The sequence below is a fragment of the Somniosus microcephalus genome, chromosome 5 (assembly GCF_052327205.1).
Source record: "Somniosus microcephalus isolate GS21.2 chromosome 5, FLI_Smic_1.0, whole genome shotgun sequence".
Lineage (NCBI taxonomy): Eukaryota > Metazoa > Chordata > Chondrichthyes > Squaliformes > Somniosidae > Somniosus > Somniosus microcephalus.
In genome coordinates, this window is record NC_140991.1 from 201,525,863 (window position 1) to 201,549,680 (window position 23,818).

Here is a 23,818-nt window from a genome sequence, read left to right on the forward strand (position 1 = left end):
TCCCGGCAGACTGGAAAACTGCTAATGTAACACCCTTATTTAAAAAGGGCAGTAGACAGAAGGCTGGAAACTATAGACTGGTTAGCCTAACATCTGTGGTAGGTAAAATTTTGGAGTCCATTATTAAGGAGACAGTAACAGGACATTTGGATAATCATAATTTAATAGGACAAAGTCAGCATGGTTTTATGAAGGGGAAGTCATGTTTGACAAATTTGCTGGAGTTCTTTGAGGAAGTAACGTATAGGGTGGATAAAGGGGAACCAGTGGACGTAGTGTATTTAGACTTCCAAAAGGCATTTGACAAGGTGCCACAGAAAAGATTATTGCTTAAGATAAAAAATCACGGGATTGGGGGTAATATTCTGGCATGGATAGAGGATTGGCTATCTAACAGAAGGCAGAGAGTTGGGATAAATGGTTCATTCTCAGACTGGCAATCAGTAACTAGTGGTGTTCCGCAGGGGTCAGTGCTGGGTCCCCAACTCTTTACAATCTATATTAATGATTTGGAGGAGGGGACCGAGTGTAACATATCAAAGTTTGCAGATGATACTAAGATGGGAGGGAAAGTAGTGAGTGAGGAGGACATAAAAAACCTGCAAGGGGACATAGACAGGCTAAGTAAGTGGGCAGAGATTTGGCAGATGGAATACAATACTGGAAAGTGTGAGGTTATGCACTTTGGCAGGAAAAATCGTAGAGCAAGTTATTATCTTAATGGCAAGAAACTGGAAAGTACTGAAGTACAAAGGGATCTGGGGGTCCTGGTGCACGAAACTCAAAAGGTTAGTATGCAGGTGCAGCAAGTGATTAAGAAGGCCAATGAAATGTTGGCTTTCATTGCTAGGGGGATAGAATATAAAAATAGGGAGGTATTGCTTCAGTTGTACAAGGTATTGGTGAGACCGCACCTGGACTACTGCGTACAGTTTTGGTGTCCATACTTAAGAAAGGACATACTTGCTCTCGAGTCAGTACAAAGAAGGTTCACTCGGTTAATCCCGGGGATGAGGGGATGGACATATGAGGAGAGGTTGAGTAGATTGGGACTCTACTCATTGGAGTTCAGAAGAATGAGAGGCGATCTTATTGAAACATATAAGATTGTGAAGGGGTTGGATCGGGTGGATGCGGGGAGGATGTTCCCGATGATGGGTGAAACTAGAACTAGGGGGCATAGTCTTAGAATAAGGGGCTGCTCTTTCAAAACTGAGATGAGGAGGAACTACTTCACTCAGGGTGGTAGGTCCATGGAATATGCTGCCCCAAAAAGCTGTAGAAGCTACATCATTACATAAATTTAAAACAGAAATAGACAGTTTCCTAGAAGTAAAGGGAATTAAGGGTTACGGGGAGCGGGCAGGAATTTGGACATGAGTCTAGGTTCGGATCGGTCATGGCCCTGTGGGTAGCGGAGCGGGCCCAGGGGCCGTGTAGCCTGATCCTGCTCCTATTTCGTGTGTCTAATTCTGTTAGATTCAGGAGATGGTTCTGTGATAGTGGATTGGCGGTTAGGATCAGATCAGCCATGATCTTATTGAATGGCGGAGCAGGCTTGAGGGGCCGATTGGCCTACTCCTGCTCCTATTTCTTATGTTCTTATGTTATCTCATTGAAACTTATAAAATTCTGACAGGACTGGACAGACTAGATGCAGGAAGGATGTTCCCGATGGTCGGGGAGTCCAGAACCAGGGATCACAGTCTAAGGATAAGGGGTAAGCCATTTGGGACTGAGATGAGGAGGAATTTCTTCACCCAGAGAGTGGTGAACCTGTGGAATTCTCTACCACAGAAGGCAGTAGAGGCCAATTCATTTAAAATATATTCAAGAAGGAGTTAGATATATTTCTTAAGGCTTAAGGGATATGGGGAGAAAGCAAGGACAGGGTACTGAATTTGGATGATCAGCCATGATCGCATTGAATGGCGGAGCAGGCTCGAGGGGCCGAATGGCCTACTCCTGCTCCTATCTTCTATGTTTCTATGTTTGACACTTCTCCTTGGTTTCTCAATTTAAAAAAAAACTTTCTTGCAAGTGCCATTGGTTAAAGATTAGGAGCAAAACCCTGGCTTTTTTTCTGAATCCCAGGTCCAAGGGTGGGGAAGCTAACCATAATAATGCCTTGGCTGAGATCAGCTAACTTGCGCAGAACAGGAATTTAACTCGGAAACCTCTTGCCTGTACTGTTAGATCTAAAGAGTAATTACACCTTACAACCAAGGCTGCAGTCCTTATAGCTTTAGTCTATTTAACTGGACAACCAGAAATTGGGTACAGGGTTTTCGGAATTGAGAACCTTTTTGCGAACAATGTGGACTTCTGCATTTCAGAACAATAATATTTGTGACACAGCTGTAAACAAACATGAATCAAACATTAAAATTGCCAATAACAGAAGTTATGCACCTCCGCCTTTTAAGAATTTTATGCTCTGTGTGTTTACACAATGGGGGTTATGAAAGCAGGTGCTAAATGGGTGCTGTGCTAATAACACACGCCTGTTTGAAAGTCTGGATTTAGCATGCAATTTTTGGTCCTAATTACTGATTGCAATAATTTAAACTTGCCTGGAGGTGCTAAAACAGAGATCTGCAGGTTTAACACTCAAGTGATGATTAGACGCAATTTTCGTGGAGCAGTATATGTGGGCTCCTTGCACACATTTCCACTGAAGGTGTGGAGTGCTCTGGCTGGCACACAACAGCACATTGCAGGATGGCTCAGGGACCAAAGGCTCAGGTTCTCGGACGTGACATTGGAGGTCCTGGTGGAGGAGGGATCTCCTGTACCCGCAGGGGGAAGGAGTCCACCTTGCCTGCCTGCCGCTCTCTCCTGCAGCAGCTGGTGCTGCTTTGCCTGGCCTCATGTCCTCCTCCTATTCCTCGTCCAGACCAATGGGTCCCCTAGCAAGATGCCCATGCCCAAGTACTCCCTTTCTCCTGGTGACTCCTTTAAGGTGTTCAATAAGGTGGAGTAGCACAGCACTTATTCTTAGGGAAAGTCCTCCAAGAATTTCTGGAATAAATGTTTCTTGAATGTTGAAGTCTTGACAAAGTGTCCCAGAAAATCTCCCAATGTGTTTCAGAGGCCCTCTTCCCAGCTCCAGCCATAAGTGAACATGAAATGGTGAGTATCCCTTTAAGTAACGTTTGAAATCTACATCAACGCTGTGTTTACTCCGAAACAGCTGGTTGCTGTTCGGAGAGGGCAAAAGAACGCTAGCAGGCATTTTAAGTGGCAATCAACCCCTTAACGAATCTCTGGGCGACCATTCCTAGCGCAGGCTTCAATTCCTTAACTAAGATGGCGTCTTGCGCTAAACGTGGGCTAAACCGGTGCTTCAGCTCAAGACCCCATCTTGGCCACCTTGGAGGCTCTTTAGTGCCTGAACATGCTGCCAGAAATAGCCCCAGTATATAGACAAATATATAATTGTGCCCTGCATAGCATCATACCTAATCAGCTCTGATTCTGCATGTCCATCAGCATCTATAGGGCGAAACAATAGGTTGATGTTTTGAATGTAGACCCTTTGTTATTGGTAAGGCTACGTACTGGTTTTCAGTTTTCATAAAAGGAATGGGTGTAATTGGAGAATGCAATCCCCTAACTATTACTTAAAAATTCCATTTATTACAAGTGGAATTTGACTTATTTAGTTACCATAAACCAGTGGCTCTGATCATTGGTAATGGTTTGCTTCAGTGTACTTGTATCTGCAGTGAGGTCAGAATTGCACTTTCTACTGTTTTGTTTTTTCTATTGCTGAGGTATTAATCCCTGGATGCAACAAAACAACTCACAGAAATTCTTGATAAAGTCCAGACTTCCTTGGTTTGAAGGAGGATAGCTTTTTATTTTTGATGGCTCAGATATCTGTATTTGTAAGTAGGGGAACTAAATCTGGGTACTTTGAATTTTCTTAAATGATTTTGAACCAGGTGATGCAGACCATAATAGAGTTTATTTTCTGTAATTGAGAGCAGTGCATTTTAGAAGATGATTTTCTGATTTGTAATTGTCAGATAGATCTAGCATAGGCATGGTACTATACTACACACTTGATTCTGCTCTCCAAAATCCTCCAGAAGGCAGTAATCTTTGAATAACAAAAGAAACACTGAATATGTTGTCAGTCTTTAGCCAGCCGATTGAGATAGATGTGTGGCTGTGTGTAGGTAGGGTATTGTTTGTTATAAGGTTGGCTGCAAGGTATCATATACACACTTAACAGGAAGGTGGTACAGTGTTTATGATGTATGAGAATTTACGTTTGAGATGTTAATTTCAATAACTCATACAACATTTAATTGCTAAAGCTAAGGCTCAGCACAGTCCAGATTTGAGAAACTGAAGAACGCAAACAGCTGAAACTCAGTTGCCCCCTAGAGGCACAGAGGTGCAATAGCATTTGCTGTGCCAAAAGTGTAGCTGCAGATATATTTTAGATTATTGACTAGCACATCATCACTTACTTTAAAATATATATATACTCTTTTTAAATTAGCTCAAACTATGTTTTATTAGCATGAAATAAAAACAGCTGGTGTAAAAACAGGTGATTACTTAGCAGTACTGACATCATTAATTTTCTTCGAGCTTGTTTGTTTACTGGTGTGACAATGTGAGTTTAGTCCAGCAATTTTTTTTGATGCACGCACACAAGTTGTGATTTCATATTTGGTATTTTGGAAGATGAGGGAGAAACTATGGGGAGGTGGCAAGTGGATACCAGGTGCTTTTCCAGATAGGAGAGACGGTTGAAGGGTGAGGTAACCCTTAGTGTTTCCATGCCCTTCTGAGATGCCAGTTCAGAAACAGTTGACGGAGGCTTGAACCTGGGTTGACTGCTGACTCCTTGATTAGGCAATGGTGGATCACGTAGGGGGAACCTAAAGGGGGAAAAAACTATAAAATGAAGCTTATGCCCTGTTGCTGTTCCTATACTTACCACAGGGAGCATGTCTGCAGCTGCAAATGACAGTGAAAATTTTATTATGTACTGGAAAAGAGAAAACTAAACACTAGCCGTTCAAAGAAAAAAATCAACAGTGAACCTAAGACCTAGTTTGCACTGATGTGCACGTTGTGCAGTCAGTGACATAAGCATTTATGATATACAGGAAATCTCCACCCTTTACCTCAGAAGAAAACATTGATGTTGTCAGAAAGTCATGATGGGAATTCTTTGGTGTCAGTATATTGCCATTTTAGAAAAACACTAAAGTGGAAAGGTACCAAATTTTAGTTTTTTATTTCCTATAACAGTTACAGGATGTGATTTTCTTTCTTTGTAGATTTTTTAAAAAATCTGATGTTATCTTAGAGGAGACAGGAACTTAAACTTTATCCTTTATAATGCGCAGTATTGTACCTGGTTTCCCCCAAAGTACATGAGACTGCACTATTTTATGTATAAACTCTATGAATGGTTATTCTAGACGATTGAAACTTTTTTCTTTGAAAAATTGCTGACTAGAAAGTAGTGATTCCTTTTAAAGCTATAAAATATATTAAAAAATCATGTTTTCTATTTAAATTTAAATTCTTCTTCCTTCATTATTCTCATAGTTTATGAGTATTTTATATTCAACTAGGAAAAATTCCAGGGACACCTAACTTTTTAAGGAGACTTTGATGAATTTGTGCATTCTTCCCTACCTTACTGTACAAGGGTGTTCTCTGAATGGCCTTAGATTCATTATCACTTGCCATCATTACTATTTGCATTGACTGCTCTATAATGGGCACTTTTTCTATCACGCTCTTTTTCTATAAATTATGAATTGTCTAAACAGTTTTTAGATCATGCCAGGTGTTGAGATCAACAGAAACTTTTCTTCTGAGAGGTTGTTTCACCCTGGCTGGAGAGTCTAGAACTAGGGGGCATAGTCTCAGGATAAGGGGTCGACCATTTAGGATGGAGATGAGAAATTTCTTCACTCAGAGGGTTGCGAACAAAGCTCCCCTAATTTATTTTTGCATGCGCAGCCCCTTTAAGGGGCTGTGTGGCCTGTTCACAGTTTCGCGCATCGCATAACTTAACATTGGAAAAGCTGGTCCCGGGGTTGCATGGGACCGTCAGAAAACATGACTGTGCAGGAACGTTAGTTGTAAATCTTTGGAATTTTTTTTATCAAAAGGCTGTGGATGCTCAGTAGTTGAGTATATTCAAGGCTGAAATAGATAGATTTTTAGGCTCTAAGGGAATCAAGGTATATGGGAATCGGGCGGGAAAGTGGAGTTGAAGTCAAAAATCACCCATGATCTTATTGAATGGCGGAGCAAGCTCGAGGAGCCGTATGGCCTGCTTCAGCTCCTATTTCTTATGTCCTTAATAGCATTAGTGGTAGTGAAGAATTTGAGATTCTCTCCATTGCAGTCCCTTGCAGATCATATTACTCAAACTCACAAATATTCACCTGTTTCAGGGACACTAAATGTTGATGTGATCCCAATGGCCTTCCTCCCTGTGGGGAAGTGACTTCTCTCCTCTCCCGTTCATTCTGAATAAGAGGCAAATAATTATCTTTCACTCCACAAAAGAACACATGAGCAGGTGAGTGGGATTAGACTGGGTGTGTCATTTGGAGGAAAACACTTGATGGGCAAATGCTGTGAGGTAAGGATGTGTGTCAGAGCAGGGGATTGAATGCTTAAGCTCCTATCAAATTCCTGTTGATAATATAACAATGGGAGCAAGCGGAAGCCAAGCGCAGAGCGCATGTCAACCCAAGAACCTCACCCACCCGCCCCTTCAACCACCGTCTGCCCCACCTGTGACAGAGACTGTAGGTCCTGCATTGGACTAATTAGTCACCTGCAAACTCATTTTTAATGTGGAAGCAAGTCATCCTCGGTTCCGAGGGACTGCCTAAGAGAAGAGAGAAGAGATAATGTAACACACAAGTAGCTGTGTCGTAGATTAAGATGGTGCAATCTGTGGCCACCTACACTTGCTGAAATTAGGCTCTTTAGGCCTTCAAAGTCATTATCAATTAAGGGCAAATACAACTAGTGATCGGAAACCCTTGGTGCTTGCTCATGTTGAAAAATTATTCACATTTCTGGGAACTGATCCAAGTGGCTGTTCAAGAAACTGTCAATATAATCCATTATTTTGTATCATTTAATTTGTTCACTTGGAAAGCTCTACAGTGGGGTTCTAGTCATCTGCTAGTCTCAGATTTAAAAAACTAAATTTCTAAACACAACACATCACACAATGACATAGAGCAGGCTTACTTTTCTGATTATCAGGCAAACTGCATCTATCACTAAATGAGCACTTATAATATGGTTTACACAAACTATTTGCTGCTGATTGTGATGCATTTACACCCATGTAGATAATTTTAAGAAAATAATTTGCATTTATATAACGCCTTCATGTCCTTAGGATATCCAAAGCATTTCACAGTGAAATTAAGTACTTTAATGTGTATTTACTGTTGTAAAGTAGGCAAAAACAGCATCCAATTTGCACACACCAAGGTGCCACAAACAGCAATATGATAAGTGACCAGAATAACGTCTGGTTGAGGGATGACTGTTGACCAGGAAACCGGGTAAACTCCTCCAAAGGGCGGCACCTAGACCTAATATTCAATACATGGCCTGCTACCTCCCATAATTTGGCCCAGGTAACTGTCAGTCTTCGCTCAGTGGTATCACACTTGCCTCTGAGTCAGAAGGTCGTGGGTTCAAGCCCCACTCGAGACTTGAGCACATAATTTAGACTGACACTTCAGTGTAGTATTGAGAGTGTGCTGCACTGTCAAAGGTACTGTCCTTCAGAGGAGATGTTAAACTGAGGCCCCTGTCTGACCTCTCAGGTAGACATAAAAGATCCCATGACACTATTTGAAGAAGAGCAGGGAAGTTCATCCAATGTCCTGGTCAACATTTAAGAGCATATGAAAAGAAAGGTGAAAAAAGACCATCAAGCCCACATCACCCAGTGAATGCTGTAACTACATACACCATTCAGACCTTTCCTAATTCTGCTATATCTAGAGAGAGGCAAAAACCCTGCAGCCAATTCAGGAAAAACTCTGGAAAATTCCTTTCCAGCTCCCTAAGGCAATCAAGTAAGCTCCAGGAGGTCACAGTAAACCATGCAGATTAAAGCACTACTAACTCAGCTTGGCTCAGTTGGGCACTTGTCATTTCTGAGTCAGAAAGGTGTGTTTTCAAGACCTTCTAAGGACTTGAGCATTTACTTAGGTTCATGATTGAGAAGTGTTGCATTGTAGGAAGTGCCCTCTTTTGGATGAGACGTTAAACGAAGCATGTCGTTATTGGAGATCTTCTAGTTACAATCGGATAGGTAGTCTGGAACCAAGGGAGAGCAGTCACTGAGCTGGACAGTGGTTTCAAGTAACCTATCCAGTCATTTTAAAATAGGGTGACTGTATTTTCTAAACCGAATCCAGGGACACAGTGGGAGCACAGCAAAGTAGCCGGGATGGAATATGTAGGTTGTGCAGCGTAGCGAAGCAACATTTTTTTTGGCTGCCTATATTTTAACAGTTGCACATATATACCACAAATGCAATACAAATGTGCATATAATTACCGTGGATGTGACGTCACACTATTAAAGTGCATTCAGGCACCTGTTTCCCCCCACCCCCCCCTCCCAAAACCCACCGTGATTGAGGTCACACCTGACCCCTCCTCCCCCCTCCCCGACTGAGGTCACACCTGACTCCGCCCCACCCCGTAACTGAGGTGACACATGATCCTCCCACTCATTGACTTAGGTGACATCTGACCCATCCTCCTGCCCCCCGTGATTGAGGTGACACCTGACCCCTCCTCCCCCCTCCCCGACTGAGGTCACACCTGACTCCGCCCCACCCCGTAACTGAGGTGACACATGATCCTCCCACTCAGTGACTTAGGTGACATCTGACCCCTCCTCCCGGCCCCCATGACTGAGGTGACACCTGACCCTACCCCCGTGACTGAGGTCACACCTAATCCCCCCACAGTGCCTGAGGTGTCACTTCTGGTGCCAGCAATCCAGCAGCATGAGATCACCCAGAAACTCAGAAACAACAACTGGCACATGTGCAGAAAGACCGCCCGGTCGCACATGTGCAGTGAGTCACTCTGGCCATTGTACAAGTTGTTTAATTTAGCCTTAGAGCCGAAAACTGACAGCTGTGGGGGGGTACACTCCCTGCCCAGGTATACACTTTGGGGATGAGTTTCGTGAACCGTGGACTCGTCCGTGGACATTGTTTGCTCAGGGACATGGTACCTCATCCGTATGGTCACCCTATTTTAAAAACCCCAAATCTTATTTCCTCTAAGCCTGTTTCTTCTTGGTATATAACCCTAACTATTGGAGCCTATCCACACAACTAAGGGCTCTCAGATTTGGTAACCTCCTGGTCCACCTTCTCCGGACCTTGATATCCTTCACCATGTGCAGGGACCAAAACTGGATACAATACTTTGGGCACGTACACTGCTGTTTAAATCCTCTCTATAGTACTGTTTCTTTTGTACCCTGATCCCAGCAACACAAGCTAAAACCCTGTTAGCTGTCCTTTTAGCCACCTCACACTGCTCATGCTCCTTTAACAAAACACTCAAGGGATCTCTATATAGATGTTCTGATAAGAAGACAAATGTCTTTTTATCATAACTTGATGTTTGTGCCCTCAGATGAAGTTGTGTATTTAAGGCAGCAGTTCATCAGTTATGCCCTACTTTATTGAAACCTCTTGAAGTCTTGAAGGCTGCAACATGAATCAGTGTGCTGTGTATTGATGTAATCCAAAAATGTTAAGATTCTGAGATTGAGAGCACAAGTTGATAAATGAATTTGAAAGGCAACCAGATAATAAGATGTGCCAGCTTATTGTTTATTGTATAACATAAATGGCACTGGCCATTTTGGCAAAAGATGAAAAATAATCACATGATATGAAGATTCAATAGAAAATAAATTAAATTATTTTGAGCAATATGAAAAGAAATAGGAACATGAGGAAGTATAGGAAGGTAAAATTAATGGGGTTTTTTAAGAAACAAAGTAGTAGGACAGCATTCTTCCCAGATTATTTACATGACCAGTTTCTAAGCTTGGCTGAGCTTTGTTTTTGCAAGGGGGGAATATACAGAGGACAGGTTGTTTCCCATAAAACCTGAGGTGAAATCTGGCCAGTGCAAACCTTGCACATATCTCGTATAATTGGTTCAAGAGCAGCAGAGGCACTGCAGCAACGTGCCCACCTGCCCTCTTGTGCTTGGGTTGAGGTAACCTATTCTGTGACATTGAACTTTTTAAAAATAGTGTCAGCATTGACTCAGTTTTGTCAGAAGTAGTTTAAACGACAATCAGTATATATACATACTGTGCTATTTTTAATTGTTCAATTTTGTATGTATTGTACAAGGACACAAAGTTCAGGAAGACATATCAGAGGCTGTTGGTTTCTATAAGCTCCAATTGAATAGTAAAACTAGCAAATTAACCCAGACAAACATTTATAGTACAGGAAACTTTGTGATATCCGGCACCGACAGGACCGAGCTGTTGCCGTCCCATCAAAACTGCCGGACAAACCAGCGCTAAAGCTCCGTATCTAGCAACAAACCCTGTTGCTTCTAAACAGTTGGCTGTAGCTTGCAAGCGTCTCTGTAGCTAAGCAACAGCTTTAGCTAGACCTTGCAGAGCCTGACTGGTGAAAAAAAGCAACGAAAAGAAAAAAAACTTACTGAACCGACTCCTGAATTTTGCCGGTGGATCGAGTTAACCTCGGGATAAACCTAAGTTTCCTGTATGAATATGAATGCAAAGTATGCTTAGAGCTGGGGGTGTTATGTGGAATTTTGTAACTTTTTAAAAGTTTTATGGGTTATAACCCCCAACATCCCAGCCTAGATTGGTATTATTTCTTGCCCCTTCCATACCAAACCCTGACTGAGGGAAAATCCCAAAGTGTCTTCCAAGTTGCAACCACATTAAATAGTGGGATTAGAAGTGCTACTACCTGGCTATGAAAACGGGTATATAAATGCTTTTACTTAAAAAAACAATGTTTAAATTGAGTTGTAAAATGTACATTTTATTCCCCCCCCCCACCCCACAAACTGATCAGTGTCCTTCCTCGGGATAAAGTCAGTTGAAAAACTCTCGGTTAATGTATTGCTTTTCATCATTTCTACCATTGACTTTTCTTTTAGTTTTGAAATTCTCCTTTGAATGAATGTTAGTAGAAGTGCTGCTGAAAACAAACCTGCAGTTTCTACCATTATCCATAGAATGTTAATTAAGTTTTAGGAAGCTAGAATGGCTGGTAACCATCAAGTTGCCTTATTTACATGAAATGTATTTCTCATAAGCACTGTGTTGAATTCATTATTAATTTTCTGCATTGGCTCTTTGTAGGATGAATGTAATAACTTAATTCTGTTTTTGTATTCAATCAAATTAATCTGCTGTTCTGGTCTTTCATTCTGTTTCAAATTAGTCTTGAGTCTTGTAATAAGAAGCTTTATGCATGCTATGATAAGTTAGAATCGAAAACACCACTCAAGCCATACCAAACACGCAGATATTATATTATTTGTTAATTTAAAAGCGAGATCAGAAATATCCTTTTCTGCTTGACTGGAGAGCTGATTTAGTTTGAATATCTTCTTATTCTTCATCAGGTAAGAATTAATAGACTTGGAGTATTAGATATTCAGTGATGTTAAGTGAACCTTGATCAATCTAGAAGCTATGATTGTACTGGCATTGCAAATGTCAAATAGCTTGTGCTGTGCAGTAGGTAATAATCTTCCATGTGTTAGTACTGTACGAGCCAGCACTAATTCTTTTCAGTTGTGTTTTTTCAGTAAGTGCAAAGTTCCTTTTTAAATTAGCAGGTAAACTTTTCTTTAAAAAAAATATAGAAACATATTCTGGAGCTTCGTTGAAAGGTTATTGTTAATTTAAATCTTTTCACCAATGCTTCTAACATTTAGAGACTTGTGAGTTCAACAGCATAAACTCTTATTTTAAAACTTTGTTTTTCATTCTCCAACTGGCTACAGTAGTAGTTAACAGGTGATCTCCAAATAAATGGTTTGCATTTTAAATTAATGTCTCCCTATTGGAATATTGTGCTGAAAATTAATTCTGACTTGTTTAACCATTATTTGATTGCATTCACAGTAGCAGTACAAACTTTCTCGGGTAAGGAAATGTTGAAATACACAACTTAGTGGAAGCATGCAGACAACGTTATGAACTAGTAATATCTATTCATTTATTGCATTTTGGTGAATGAAGTGTCAATGTTTTTTATATATAGGGCATCAAATGGAAACAGTTTACTGTTAAATGAGTATTTAAATTAATTGCAGAGTTTGATATTTTGAATGAACTGAATTTTTTATTTGGTATCAAGTTTGTTTTCACCCCCCTTGCATCATTAAAATTCCTACTTTGGTGATGAATCAGTAGAGTAAAAAGACATTGGGTAGATTTCAAATTGTGAGCAGTTATGATTTTGTTTATTAATTAAATATAAACATATATTATAGATAAAATAAATCTCTTCTACCATGTGATAGTTCAGTGAGATGCCCCTAGCCTCTTACTGATTACCATTTGTTAATGAGCTTGTTTTACAATGATTGTTCCTAAGCCACCATCTGATGGATTAAGCAGACCCGTAATAGAGAAGAAGTGAAATGAGTAATTAAAGCAGCAGGGTGTTTATATGCTGCAGCATGCATCCCTCTTTTTTTTAGGAGACATTGATTATTATTTTTCTTTATAGCTTGGAGCCGTTTTATCATGTTTTAATGATCTGAAGCTCATTGGGTGACCAGCTTCTATACAGTTTTGGTTATGTACCAACAGGCAGTGCCTTCTGGAGCTGAAGAGTGAATGCATTGTGTCTTGAGCCTTGTTTGTAGGAACTGTGCTTCCATCACCAATCAAATCTGGGGAGGTGGTCCAGTTCCACTTAACAAGCAAAAGGGACCTCCTGTCGTGTGGAGGTTTTGCTATAAACAGCTTTCAAAAGACAGGATCATTACTGCAGGTTTCACAGCATTCGGGTGTCACTGATGGGAATAAGAATTAAGTTGTTAGTTCGAGAACAGACTGCATTTTGAGATACTGCAACCCCATTTTTGAAATAACTGTTAATTTGGTTTAAAAGTGGTACGCCATTTTAAGGACTTGTGTAACGCTATATATATATCAAACACTCCAAACAGTACAGAGATATTTTCAAAAGTGTCTGCACTTTTAGGGTATCTGCTTTCTTTTCTGATAAAACTACCCCATTTATATTGGGTGGTTTAATCAGCAGGGAATGACTGTATAATGAATGTGGCTACTGCCAGGCTGATAGGCAAAGCCATTTAGTACTCCCTCCCTATCAGTAATGCAGCAGACATACTCATTCACTAGTATTATGTCCTATCCCTCAATGTGTGAAATTGGTAGGGGTGGGGCAGGAGTTCAATCTTTTTTTAGCCTTCACCCAGACCCCAGACTTTTCTCAGTGATAGAGGAGACATAATATCAGTCCACGAGCAGAATCATAACACTGCTGGTATTAGTCGACAAGGCGAGGCTGCCAATAAATTGTTGACAGCAACCATGTTCTTTGGCAGCCTCTGCCTTTGCCTTTGATACAGCAGTAGTTTACAGTGGAAGGGAAAAGCAAAATTCAAGGCATGTCGGGTATGGACATTCAGAAACCACCCAAAATATGGCTTTATGCAGTTTTAAAAAAATGCTGATTATGTGGCTCCATTTGCTGCTATTGATAAGATTTCAAGTGTAAGAAAGAAGAAAGACTTGCATTTATATAGCACCTTTGATAAACTCAGGACGTCCCAAAGTGCTTTACAGCAAACTAAATACTTTTGAAGTGTTATAATGTAATCTTTATACTATGGATTGTTTTAACCCCAGTGAGTTCATAATTCAGTGAAGTATATATCTTTGTAGTATCGGAGGATTTCAACACCAAAACAGAATGTTTTTAAGTTTATGAGACTGCTATAAGTGAAGTCTTCCAGCCCAACATATTTCTCTAATTGTACTGAAATACACAATTTATTTTGAAAGTGCAAATGATGTGTGCTCAAGCTCTTTAAGATGGTAGTTTATAGTTTGATATGTAGAATTTAAGTTGCTACGTCCAGCATTTTTTTCTCCCATGCAGTTGTGATTAGCAAGTTGAACAACATGATTTAAAAGTTTATTTCCAGATTTGTGAGGCTACTTAGTCACAACAGCTGCAAGACTCTTTTGTGAAAGAAGTAATAATCAGGGTTAAAATGGTCAATTAAACTGATTCACGATCCAAGATGAAGATGATTGATATTTGGGATGAGGCAGTTGGTATATTCTTTATGAAAGTTCTGTAAAGTATGAATATGTCATTTAAAGAAAAAAATCATATTTTGTTTTCTTCTTTGAGATTCATTGACCAAGTTTTGTGTTTTTATATACATTTATTTATAATTATCTTTTATTTAATGAGGTATTCTGGGAACACCTTTAAAGATACAGGTCCTTAAGCAACATTTGTGCAATACATACATCACCATTAAATATTGAACTTTTATCTTCCTTGAATGTTAATTGGCATTTTTGTTTTACAAACTTGCTGTCTTTGCCTCTTATGTGCTGTGATGCTTGGTCCCTGTTTCATCCCATGCCCTTCTTCTGAGCAGAGTCTGCTATATTGACAGTTCAAGACTTGTTTAACACATCCTAAAGCTAAAGTAATGTTTGTTTTTCTGCAGCCTGATATATATTAATGCCTCTCTAATAATTTTACAGAATATATATTCCCTTAACTATTGGCATTCATAACTAGGATACGTCTCTTCTAAACACTGCCATACTATGTAACCCAAATTCCCTGTGTGTATTCGCGTGTGCATTTTGGGTGCGTTGTAGACCAGAGCCCATTACCTCTATCTCTTTTTTCGCTCTCTTGGCTCCTTTCTGGGCCCTTCTCTCCTGTCTCTTCCCCTTCCTGTCACTCTGTCATGCCATCTTTCATTTCTCCCCTCTTGGGTACTTTGCCCCACCTAATCCCTATCCCAATCCATCACTACTCCTCTGCCTTCCTACTCTCCTGCTGCTGATCCAGGCTTGAATCCCCCTCGGATAAATCCACAGTTGCCCTCTGTCCCTCTCTTGGCATTCTCCAAAGTGCCCAGCGAGGCAGCCATCTCTATCTCCTTATGAACTGCAACCCAAACTGCCCCATCCTCCTCTCTTGCTGACCTTTCTACCCAACATGCCCCCGGAGGCTAACCTTGCCACTCTTCCTGTCTCACTCATCCCAACCCCCACTGCTGTCTTGGACTCTGCCTGTGGAGCAACAATCAATCTAGAGTGTCAACCGTGGCTCAGTTATAGCACTCTCGCCTCTGAGTCACAAGGTTGTGGGTTTAAGTCCCACTCCAGAGACTTGAGCACAAAAATCTAGGCTGGCACTCCGGTGTAGTATTGAAGGAGTGCTGCACTGTCAGAGATGCCGTCCTTTGGAACCAATGTTAAACCGAGGCCCTGTCTGCTTTCTAAGGTGGACGTAAAAGATCCCATGGCACTATTTCGAAGAAGAGCAGGGGAGTTATCCCTGGTGACCTGGCCAATATTTAGCCCTCACTCAACGTCATAAAAACAGATTATCTGGTCATTATCATATTGCTGTTTGTGGGAGCTTGCTGTGTGCAAATTGGCTGCCACGTTTCCTACATTACAACAGCTACTACATTTCAAAAAATACTTCATTGGCTGTAAAGCGCTTTGGGACATCCTGAGGTCATGAAAGTCACTTTATAAATGCAAGTCTTCTTTCTTTTGTCTCTGCATTTCCCTCGAGAATGTCCATCCACTTGCGAACAAAGCCCTCGTCACCCACAATCTTATTGTGATTGACATCCTGTCTTTGAATGAAACTTGGCTCATGGGTGGTGACACCTTGCCATTTATTGAAGCCTTCCTGTACATTCCACCACCTGTACCTACTGGAACCGCCGCAGTGGGCGTTGTGGTCCTTAGCATCAAATCACACCTTGGTCTCTCCCCCAATTTCTCTGACATTGTCTCTCCTTCAAGCACACCTCACCTTGATCCACCTCTCTCGCCTCTCCTTTAAAATCCTCAATCTCTACCACCCCGCCCCCCCCCCCCCCCCCCAAGCTCCACCACGAGTTTCTAACCAAGATGTCGTCACTCCTTTCCTCCTTCACCCTCTGCACTGGTCGACTCCTTATCTTCCGTGATTTCAGTCTCCATCTCAGCTCACCTTACCCTCCTGTAATTTTCCTGTCATCCCTTACCCTCTTGTTCCATATTAACTCTCCTACCCACATTTACGGCCACCCCTCAACCTTGCCATCGCATGAGGCCTCTCTACTCCCATCATCTTGATCACAGATAAGACCATCTCTGATCACTTCCTTGCATCCCTCTCCACTCACAGCCCCCTCCCCCTTCCAACCTCACTTCCACCTGAGTCCGCGCCTGGAAAAAACTTTCCCCCAAGCCACTTGCAATTGCACTTTCAAGCTCCCAACTGTCTCGCCTTTGGTCCTCCATTTTCCACAATACATTTGCCTCACTCCACCTCTGATGCCCTTGTCCCCATCAGAACTCTTACTCTCTCCCATTCTGGTTCTTCCTGAAGTATGGCCTCCGTCATGTTCAGCGGGCATAGACTAAACTCATCTGCTGCAAAATTGGCTTAGCCATCCATCAGCAGATCTGGCTGGACCACATCAAGCACTGTCAGGCCGTGCTCTCTTCTGCTAAAACCATTCACTACTTCAGGATCATCCTGAATGCAAAGGTAACCCCTGGCTTCTTTTCTCCACTACAAGCTGTCTCCTGAAATCCCTCTCCCCTGCCCCCACCGCCATTACCTTCAGCAACTAATGCAAGGAGCTCATGGACTTCTTTGTCACTAAAATTGAGACCATCTGTTCAGCTGTTGCTGCTGCACCCCCTTTCCCTTGGCCACCAAGCCAAACCTCCCCCAAAGTTCCCCACTGCCCTAGCGTCTTTCTCTAGCTTCTCTCCTATCTCCCCTCATGCCACTTCCACCCTCCATAAGCTCCAACTTGTCTAAAACTTTGCCACATGTATCCTGTCTTTCACCTGTCACTCTCCTCCCCACTGAACTACACCCTTCACCCTTTACTGTAAAATCCTCATCCTCATTTTTAAATCTGTTTATGACCTTATCTCATTCTATCTCTGCAATCTCCACCAGCCATCTACCACTCTCAAATACATTGTTCCTCTGCCTCCAGCATGTACTTCATTCCTCTCACTTTGTCCCATCATTGGTGGCCGACCCTTCTGCAGCCTTGATCTTATTGTCTGTAATGCCCTCCCTCAACCCTCTTCTCTCTCTTTGTTTAAAAACTTTGTCAAAACCCATCTCCTTGGCCAAGCTTATAGTCATCACTCTGAATATCTTCCTTTCCTGGCTTAGTGTTCCTTTTCCTTTTACCTGTCTGTGAAATGCCTTGGTTTTTTTACACTAAAGCTGTTGTTGTCATAATGTGCCTTTTTATTGCCCTTTCTGTTTTTGCTAACTTTCTCTCATGCTCCCTAATCTTTCTATTTTTTTTGTAGCGTTCCTATATTTTTTTATATTTGTCCTGGCTTTCATTTTTATTATTTGTCCTGTAAGCACTAAATGCTTCTTTCGTTTCAAGTTTGACTTAATCTTGCAGTTCATCCAAGTTTGCCCATGCTGCCACTCTTGTCATGTCGTTAAACTGAATTTTCGCATGGGTGTCACTGCATGTTGTACATGTTGCACGCATGCTGCCATGTGTGAAGATTTTTTAATTCTCTCTGTTATCTTAACATTTTAAAATTTACAATCATAAGAGCAGAAGCTGCAGCTCCGGCGTGCAGGAAGCAAGCAAGTGAGTGATGGCCTTTTTTGCACCGCTGTAACTTCATTCTTTCGCTCTTGTGGCTTGTGAAACCACTCCACAAAACATGAACTAACGTTGAGGCCTGCAAATGCTCAGTACCCAGAGTCTGAATCTAGGTATGAGCATAATTTAAGAATTGTTCTGTTTCCAGGAAACTCCAGTGCTGTCAGAGCCCATCAGTCCTTTGATTTTCTAATAATCAACCTCTGTCTTTCGTCACTCTTTTTTAAACCATTCTAAATATTTCATGTATTTAGGTTGAAGAGCATAGATAGGCAAGGATTCTTTTAGTTTGAATCGATGAAATACTAGAACTGAATCATCATGCCTAAACTTAGACACGCAGTTTTGTCAATAGTTCAAAGCTGGAAAAGCTGAAGCTATTGCCACCAACCTTGTGCCTCTGGCATCAACTCCATCAACTTTCTTGGCTACACATTCAGGCTCACCTCAGTGGCATGCAGTGTTCAACCCTGAGAAAAGCTTTCTACCTCTTAATTCAGTCCACCACCAAGACTGCCTCTTTCCACTTCTGGAATATTGTCCACTTATGGCCAATGTTCCCTCTAAGCTGCGTGGTTGCACAGCTGTCTGCTGGTACCGCGCAGCCCGGAACCGGCTTTTCCAATGTGAAATTTCATGCCTGCGCAAAACTTTGGGCCGCGCAGCCCATTAAAGGGACTACGCACCCAAAAAAGAAAATTAAGGGGAACATTTCTTCTGCTGCTGAAACCCTTACTATGCCTTCATTAACTTTGAGGATCTGAAATACACTGCTTGTCAGCCTCCATCCTTCACCGACGTAAGATAATCCAGAGTCTTTTGCATAAAGTCCCGCACACCCATTGTTGCCTAAAGTCCCACACACCCATCCTTGTCTACCTCTATTGGATAATAGAATCATAGAAATTTAATGGCGCTTGTGTCCCAGTGAATCAACTTCAAGGTCCTTGCTTTCAAACCTCTCCACTCTGCCTCATTTGGATAATCTTTTCCAGCCACACAAAACCTCTCCCTCTGTTCCTTAAAAACTTTATAAAAACCTATCTCTTTGATTGTGCCTTCTGTCTTCTCCTAAATTTCTTCACTTAATGCTTGGTGTTCACCTCTCCCCCTTGTAAAGTTCTCTGATGTGCTTTTACATGAGAAGTACTAAATTATTTGTCAACGTGCAAATCCACTACACCTTCAGCCTTTCACCAGCACAGCCCTATAATCTAGGGTCACCGGAAATGCAGTTAATATAATGTTAGTCGGGAACCTGAGCTTCCAGTAGTTCAGCCCAGATTTCCAAAGTTTCAGTACGATCTAATAGATAAAAGCTTTGGTTTAATGTTGCACTTTTATTCACTTTCATATTCTGTCAGATCACCTTAGTACATAAGAACATAAGAAATAGGAGCAGTAGACCATTCGGCCCTTCGAACCTGCTCCGCCATTCAATGAGATCATGGCTGATCTTCTGCCTCAACTCTATTCACCGGCCCGATCGCCATATCACAGAATCACAGAATCTACAGTGCAGATAGAGGCCATTTCGGCCCATCGAGCCTGCACCGACACATATCCCACCCTATCCCCGTAACCCCACGTATTTAATCCCCTAACACTAAGGGTCAATTTATCATAGCCAAATCAACCTAACCTGCACATCCCTTGATGCCTTTACTAGTCAGAAATCTATCGACTTCTGTTTTGAATATACCCAATGATTGAGCCTCCACCGCCCTCTGGGGTAGAGAATTCCAAAGATTCATCACCCTCTGTGTGAAGAAATTTCTTCTCACCTCAGCCCTGAATGGCCTACCCTTCATCCTGAGGCTGTGGCCCCTGGTTTTAGACTCCCCAGCCAATGGAAACATTCTCCCAGCTTCCACCCTAGCAAGCCCTGTAATAATTTTGTATGTTTCAATGAGATCCCCTCTCATTCTTCTGAATTCAAGAGAATACAGGCCTAGTTTACTCAATCTCTTCTCATACGACAGTCCCGCCATCCCAGGAATCAATCTCGTGAACCTTCATTGCACTCCCTCTATGGCAAGTATATCCTTCCTTAGGTAAGGAGACCAAAATTGTACAGAGTACTCCAGGTGTGGTCTCACCAGGGCCCTATATAATTGGAGTAAGCCTTCTTTACTCCTGTACTCAAATCCTCTTGTAATGAAAGCCAGCATACCGTTTGCCTTCTTAATGGCCTCCTAAGTAATAAACCATGTGAAAACAAGTGCATTTGCTGGAGTATCTGGTCCCCTCTAAGTGCAAGGAATAGAATATAAAGTTTTACCTTATAAAGGAAAAGGATTCCCCCATTGTTAATACTTTACTTGCAACTGTTTGATATCTTTAAAGTGCCCGTGACATGTAGGAAATTAACTGCCGTCAAGTTGTTATCTTGCATGTTAAATAAATTCAATATTTCACACAATTGAAGTAACAAATGTAAATTGTGTACTTTTCTGGCCCATGTATGTTAAATATTGTATTTTAAATTAGGGATTTGTGGATTTTTATTAAATCTCCCAAATTTGAGACTTTCTAAAAATCAAATGGCTCAACCGATGTTGTTGTTGCTACTCATAATTTTGGTGAGTAATATTGTCAGTTACAGATGAGGCCTAAAATAAAGAATAGGAAATTTATTCGAAGAAATATATATAGTTTCACTATTTTACAATGTAATTAAGAGGCCTGTAATTAGCAATAAATGTCACTAGGAGACAATAGATTTGAAGCCTGTTCATCATCAGTATTCCAGTGTGAGAACTTTTTCCTCTGGTGTATTTACTGAACTGAGTTTCCTTTTGTGAGTAATGTTGGTAGAAGAACGGAGTGATTATTTGCAGCGCACTTTTGACTCTCTCTGTGCATGCGAGCCCGTTTGGTACCGTGCATGCGCACTCGATCCAGTCGCGCATGCGCAGTACCAAACGGTGCGGCGGCCAAGGCCTTCACCGCCACACTTGCCTCGGCTACACACGGAAAAGGTCGGGGATCGGATTGGGGATGGGGGGCGGGGGGGGGGGAAGAGAGGATCGGAGGGGGAGAGAGAGAGGAGATTGTTGTGTCTGTGTGTTGATAGAGACACTGAAGACAGGAGTTGGTTTCATAGGTGTTTACTAAACAAAGTCTGGAGGGGAACTAACTGATACAACACAATATACAGGCTTATATAGCCCGAGTGGCCATTACCGGCATTACAGTACACATGGGGCTCTTAAAGGCACATACACTACAATTCCTCCCCTTTTAGCCAACCATTACATAATATTTTAAGTAATTATTAATTACATGTTACAAGAAAAATAATCTACACATTGCTGCAGTTAATTAATTATAAGTCAGTCTCTCTGGAGGCTTCCTGACTCGGTCCGGATAACGCCTCGGTGGTGTAGTAGTTTCTGGTGGTGTAGTAGGTTCTTTTGGCAAGGCTGATTCGGCTTGAATGCCAGTGTCGGGTTCATCGGGTTCCAGTATCACCGGATCGGAGGTAGATATGGGTATCTCTACTTCATCGTTAGGCGTATAAAGTTGTGGTGTAGGTTGTCCCTTTTCGGATGACTCGATGATTTGGTCAGCATGGCGCCTTATTATGCTTTCTCCGATGTCCACGGTATACATCAGCGGTCCTAGTCGTGTGCAGATAGTTCCAGGCTGCCATTTCTCGGTACGGTAGTCCCGGGCCAAAACTTGTTGACCTATCTGGAAGGTTCTAGTTGGCCTTTCATTCATGCCTTGAAATTGCCGGTTCTCCACGTCCCTTCTGATCACAGAATCACAGAATCCCCACAGTGCAGATAGAGGCCATTTCGGCCCATCGAGCCTGCACTGACACATATCCCACCTTATCCCCGTAACCCCACGTATTTAATCCCCTAACACTAAGGGTCAATTTATCAGAGCCAAATCAACCTAACCCGCACATCTTTGGACTGTGGGAGGAAACCGGAGCACCCGGAGGAAACCCACGCAGACACAGGGAGAATGTGCAAACTCCACACAGACAGTCGCCCGAGGCCAGATTTGAACCCGGGTCCCTGGCGCTGTGAGGCAACAGTGCTAACCACTATGCCACAAATCCAGCCGGCATTTTAGGCTTCTATTGAAGAACATCATGGCGGGAGTTTGGTTTGTAACCATATGTGTTGCATTCCTGTATGCGAACAAGAAGTTATCCACCTTGTGCTGAAGTTTTATGTCTTCATTACCCATGGCCTTTATGGCCTTCTTGAAGGTCTGGACAAACCTTTCAGCCAATCCATTGGTGGCGGGATGGTATGGGGCGGACGTGTAGTGCTTAACCCCATTGTTTTTTAAGAACTTCCTGAATTCTTCGGACACAAATTGCGGTCCATTATCAGAACAGATCTGTTCCGGCAGCCCATTCCTGGCAAATATGGTTCTTAATACTGTGATGGTTTTTTCCGTGGTGGTGGAGGACATCTTTATTACCTCCGGCCACTTGGAGTGTGCATCAACCGCGATTAAGAACATTGAGTCCATAAATGGACCAGCAAAGTCGATGTGTACCCCTTGCCAGGGAGATGAGGGCCACTCCCATGGATGTAGAGGGGCTTGGGGTGGAGCGTTTTGGACCTTCTGGCATCCTAGGCAGCTCTTGGTCATTTCTTCGATGTCTCCATCGATACCTGGCCACCATACAAACGCTCTGGCTAGGTTCTTCATTTTCACTCCACCCAGATGCCCCTCGTGAAGCTCCTTTAGAACTTTATCCTGGAGTTTGGGTGGAATCACCACTCTGGATTCACACATCAAGGTTCCTCGGCACACTGACAGCTGTTCTCTTCTTTGCAAGAATGCTGGCAACAGTGGTTCGCCATGTGCTGGTCATCCCTTCACTGTTAAATCGTAGACTCGTGAGAGAGTCGGGTCATTTCTAGTTTCCCTTTCAATGGCAGAATTTGTTACTGGTAGACATTCGACTATGGTAGAGTGGAAAATCTCCACTGGGTCTACGGTAGGTGCTTCTTCTACCGTTGGCAACGGTAGGCGCGATAACCCGTCAGCATTCCCATGCTGTTTTGATCCTTTGTATTCTATGTTGTATTGGTGTGCCCCTAGAAAAAGGGACCACCTCTGTAGCCTTTGCGCTGTCATAATGGGAACACCCTTTTTAAGGTTGAATATGGAGATGAGGGGTTGATGGTCAGTCAACAAGGTAAATTTTTGTCCGTGTAGGTAATGGTTGAATTTCTTCACTCCCCATACCAGGCTGAGTGCTTCCCTGTCGATTTGGGCATAGTTACGCTCAGCTGAGTTCAATGAGCGTGACACAAAATATCGGCCGTTCCGAGCCATCAGGGAATTTATGCGATAATACTGCTCCTACGCCGTAAGGGGATGCATCGCACGCCAGTCTGATTGGCAGTGATGGGTAGTAATGAGCCCAAACTTCTTTGGACGTGATTAAGTCTTTGCATTTATGGAAGGCACGTTTACAGTCTTCGCTCCATTTCCAAATTACTCCTGTTTGTAGCAGTTCATTAAGAGGGTGCAGAAGAGTTGATAAGTTCGGTAAAAATTTATGATAGTAATTTATTAATCCCAGGAACGACCTTAATTGTGAAACATTTTCAGGTGCTGGGGCTTTTATGACCGCTTCAATTTTTTCAGGTGACTTATGCAACCCTTCCTTAATAATTATGTGGCCACAATATGATATTTGATTTTGGAAAAATTCGCACTTGGGGCGATTTGCTCGTAGGCCCCGTTCTCTCAGCCTAGTGAGCACCTGCTCCAAATTGGCAAGGTGCTCGTTGTCGTTTTCTCCTGTTACAAGGATGTCGTCTAGGTAGCATTGAGTCCCCGGAATCCCTTGGAGGACTTGCTCCATAGCTCTTTGCCAGATAGCTGG

At 42.3% G+C, this 23,818-nt stretch overlaps 1 protein-coding gene across 3 annotated transcripts in view; it reads left to right on the forward strand.

The window, feature by feature from the left end:
* cmc1 (C-x(9)-C motif containing 1) overlaps positions 1-23,818 on the forward strand; it is a 135,726-nt gene that overhangs the window by 75,843 nt on the left and 36,065 nt on the right. For 2 of the 3 annotated variants that reach the window (XM_085988568.1, XM_085988570.1), the window contains exon 3: positions 12,185-12,205. The exons of the other annotated variant lie outside the window; for it this stretch is intronic. In XM_085988568.1, the coding sequence (XP_085844694.1) occupies positions 12,185-12,205 (21 nt within the window). The remainder of the gene's footprint in view (positions 1-12,184; positions 12,206-23,818) is intronic. 3 annotated transcript variants of the gene reach the window in all.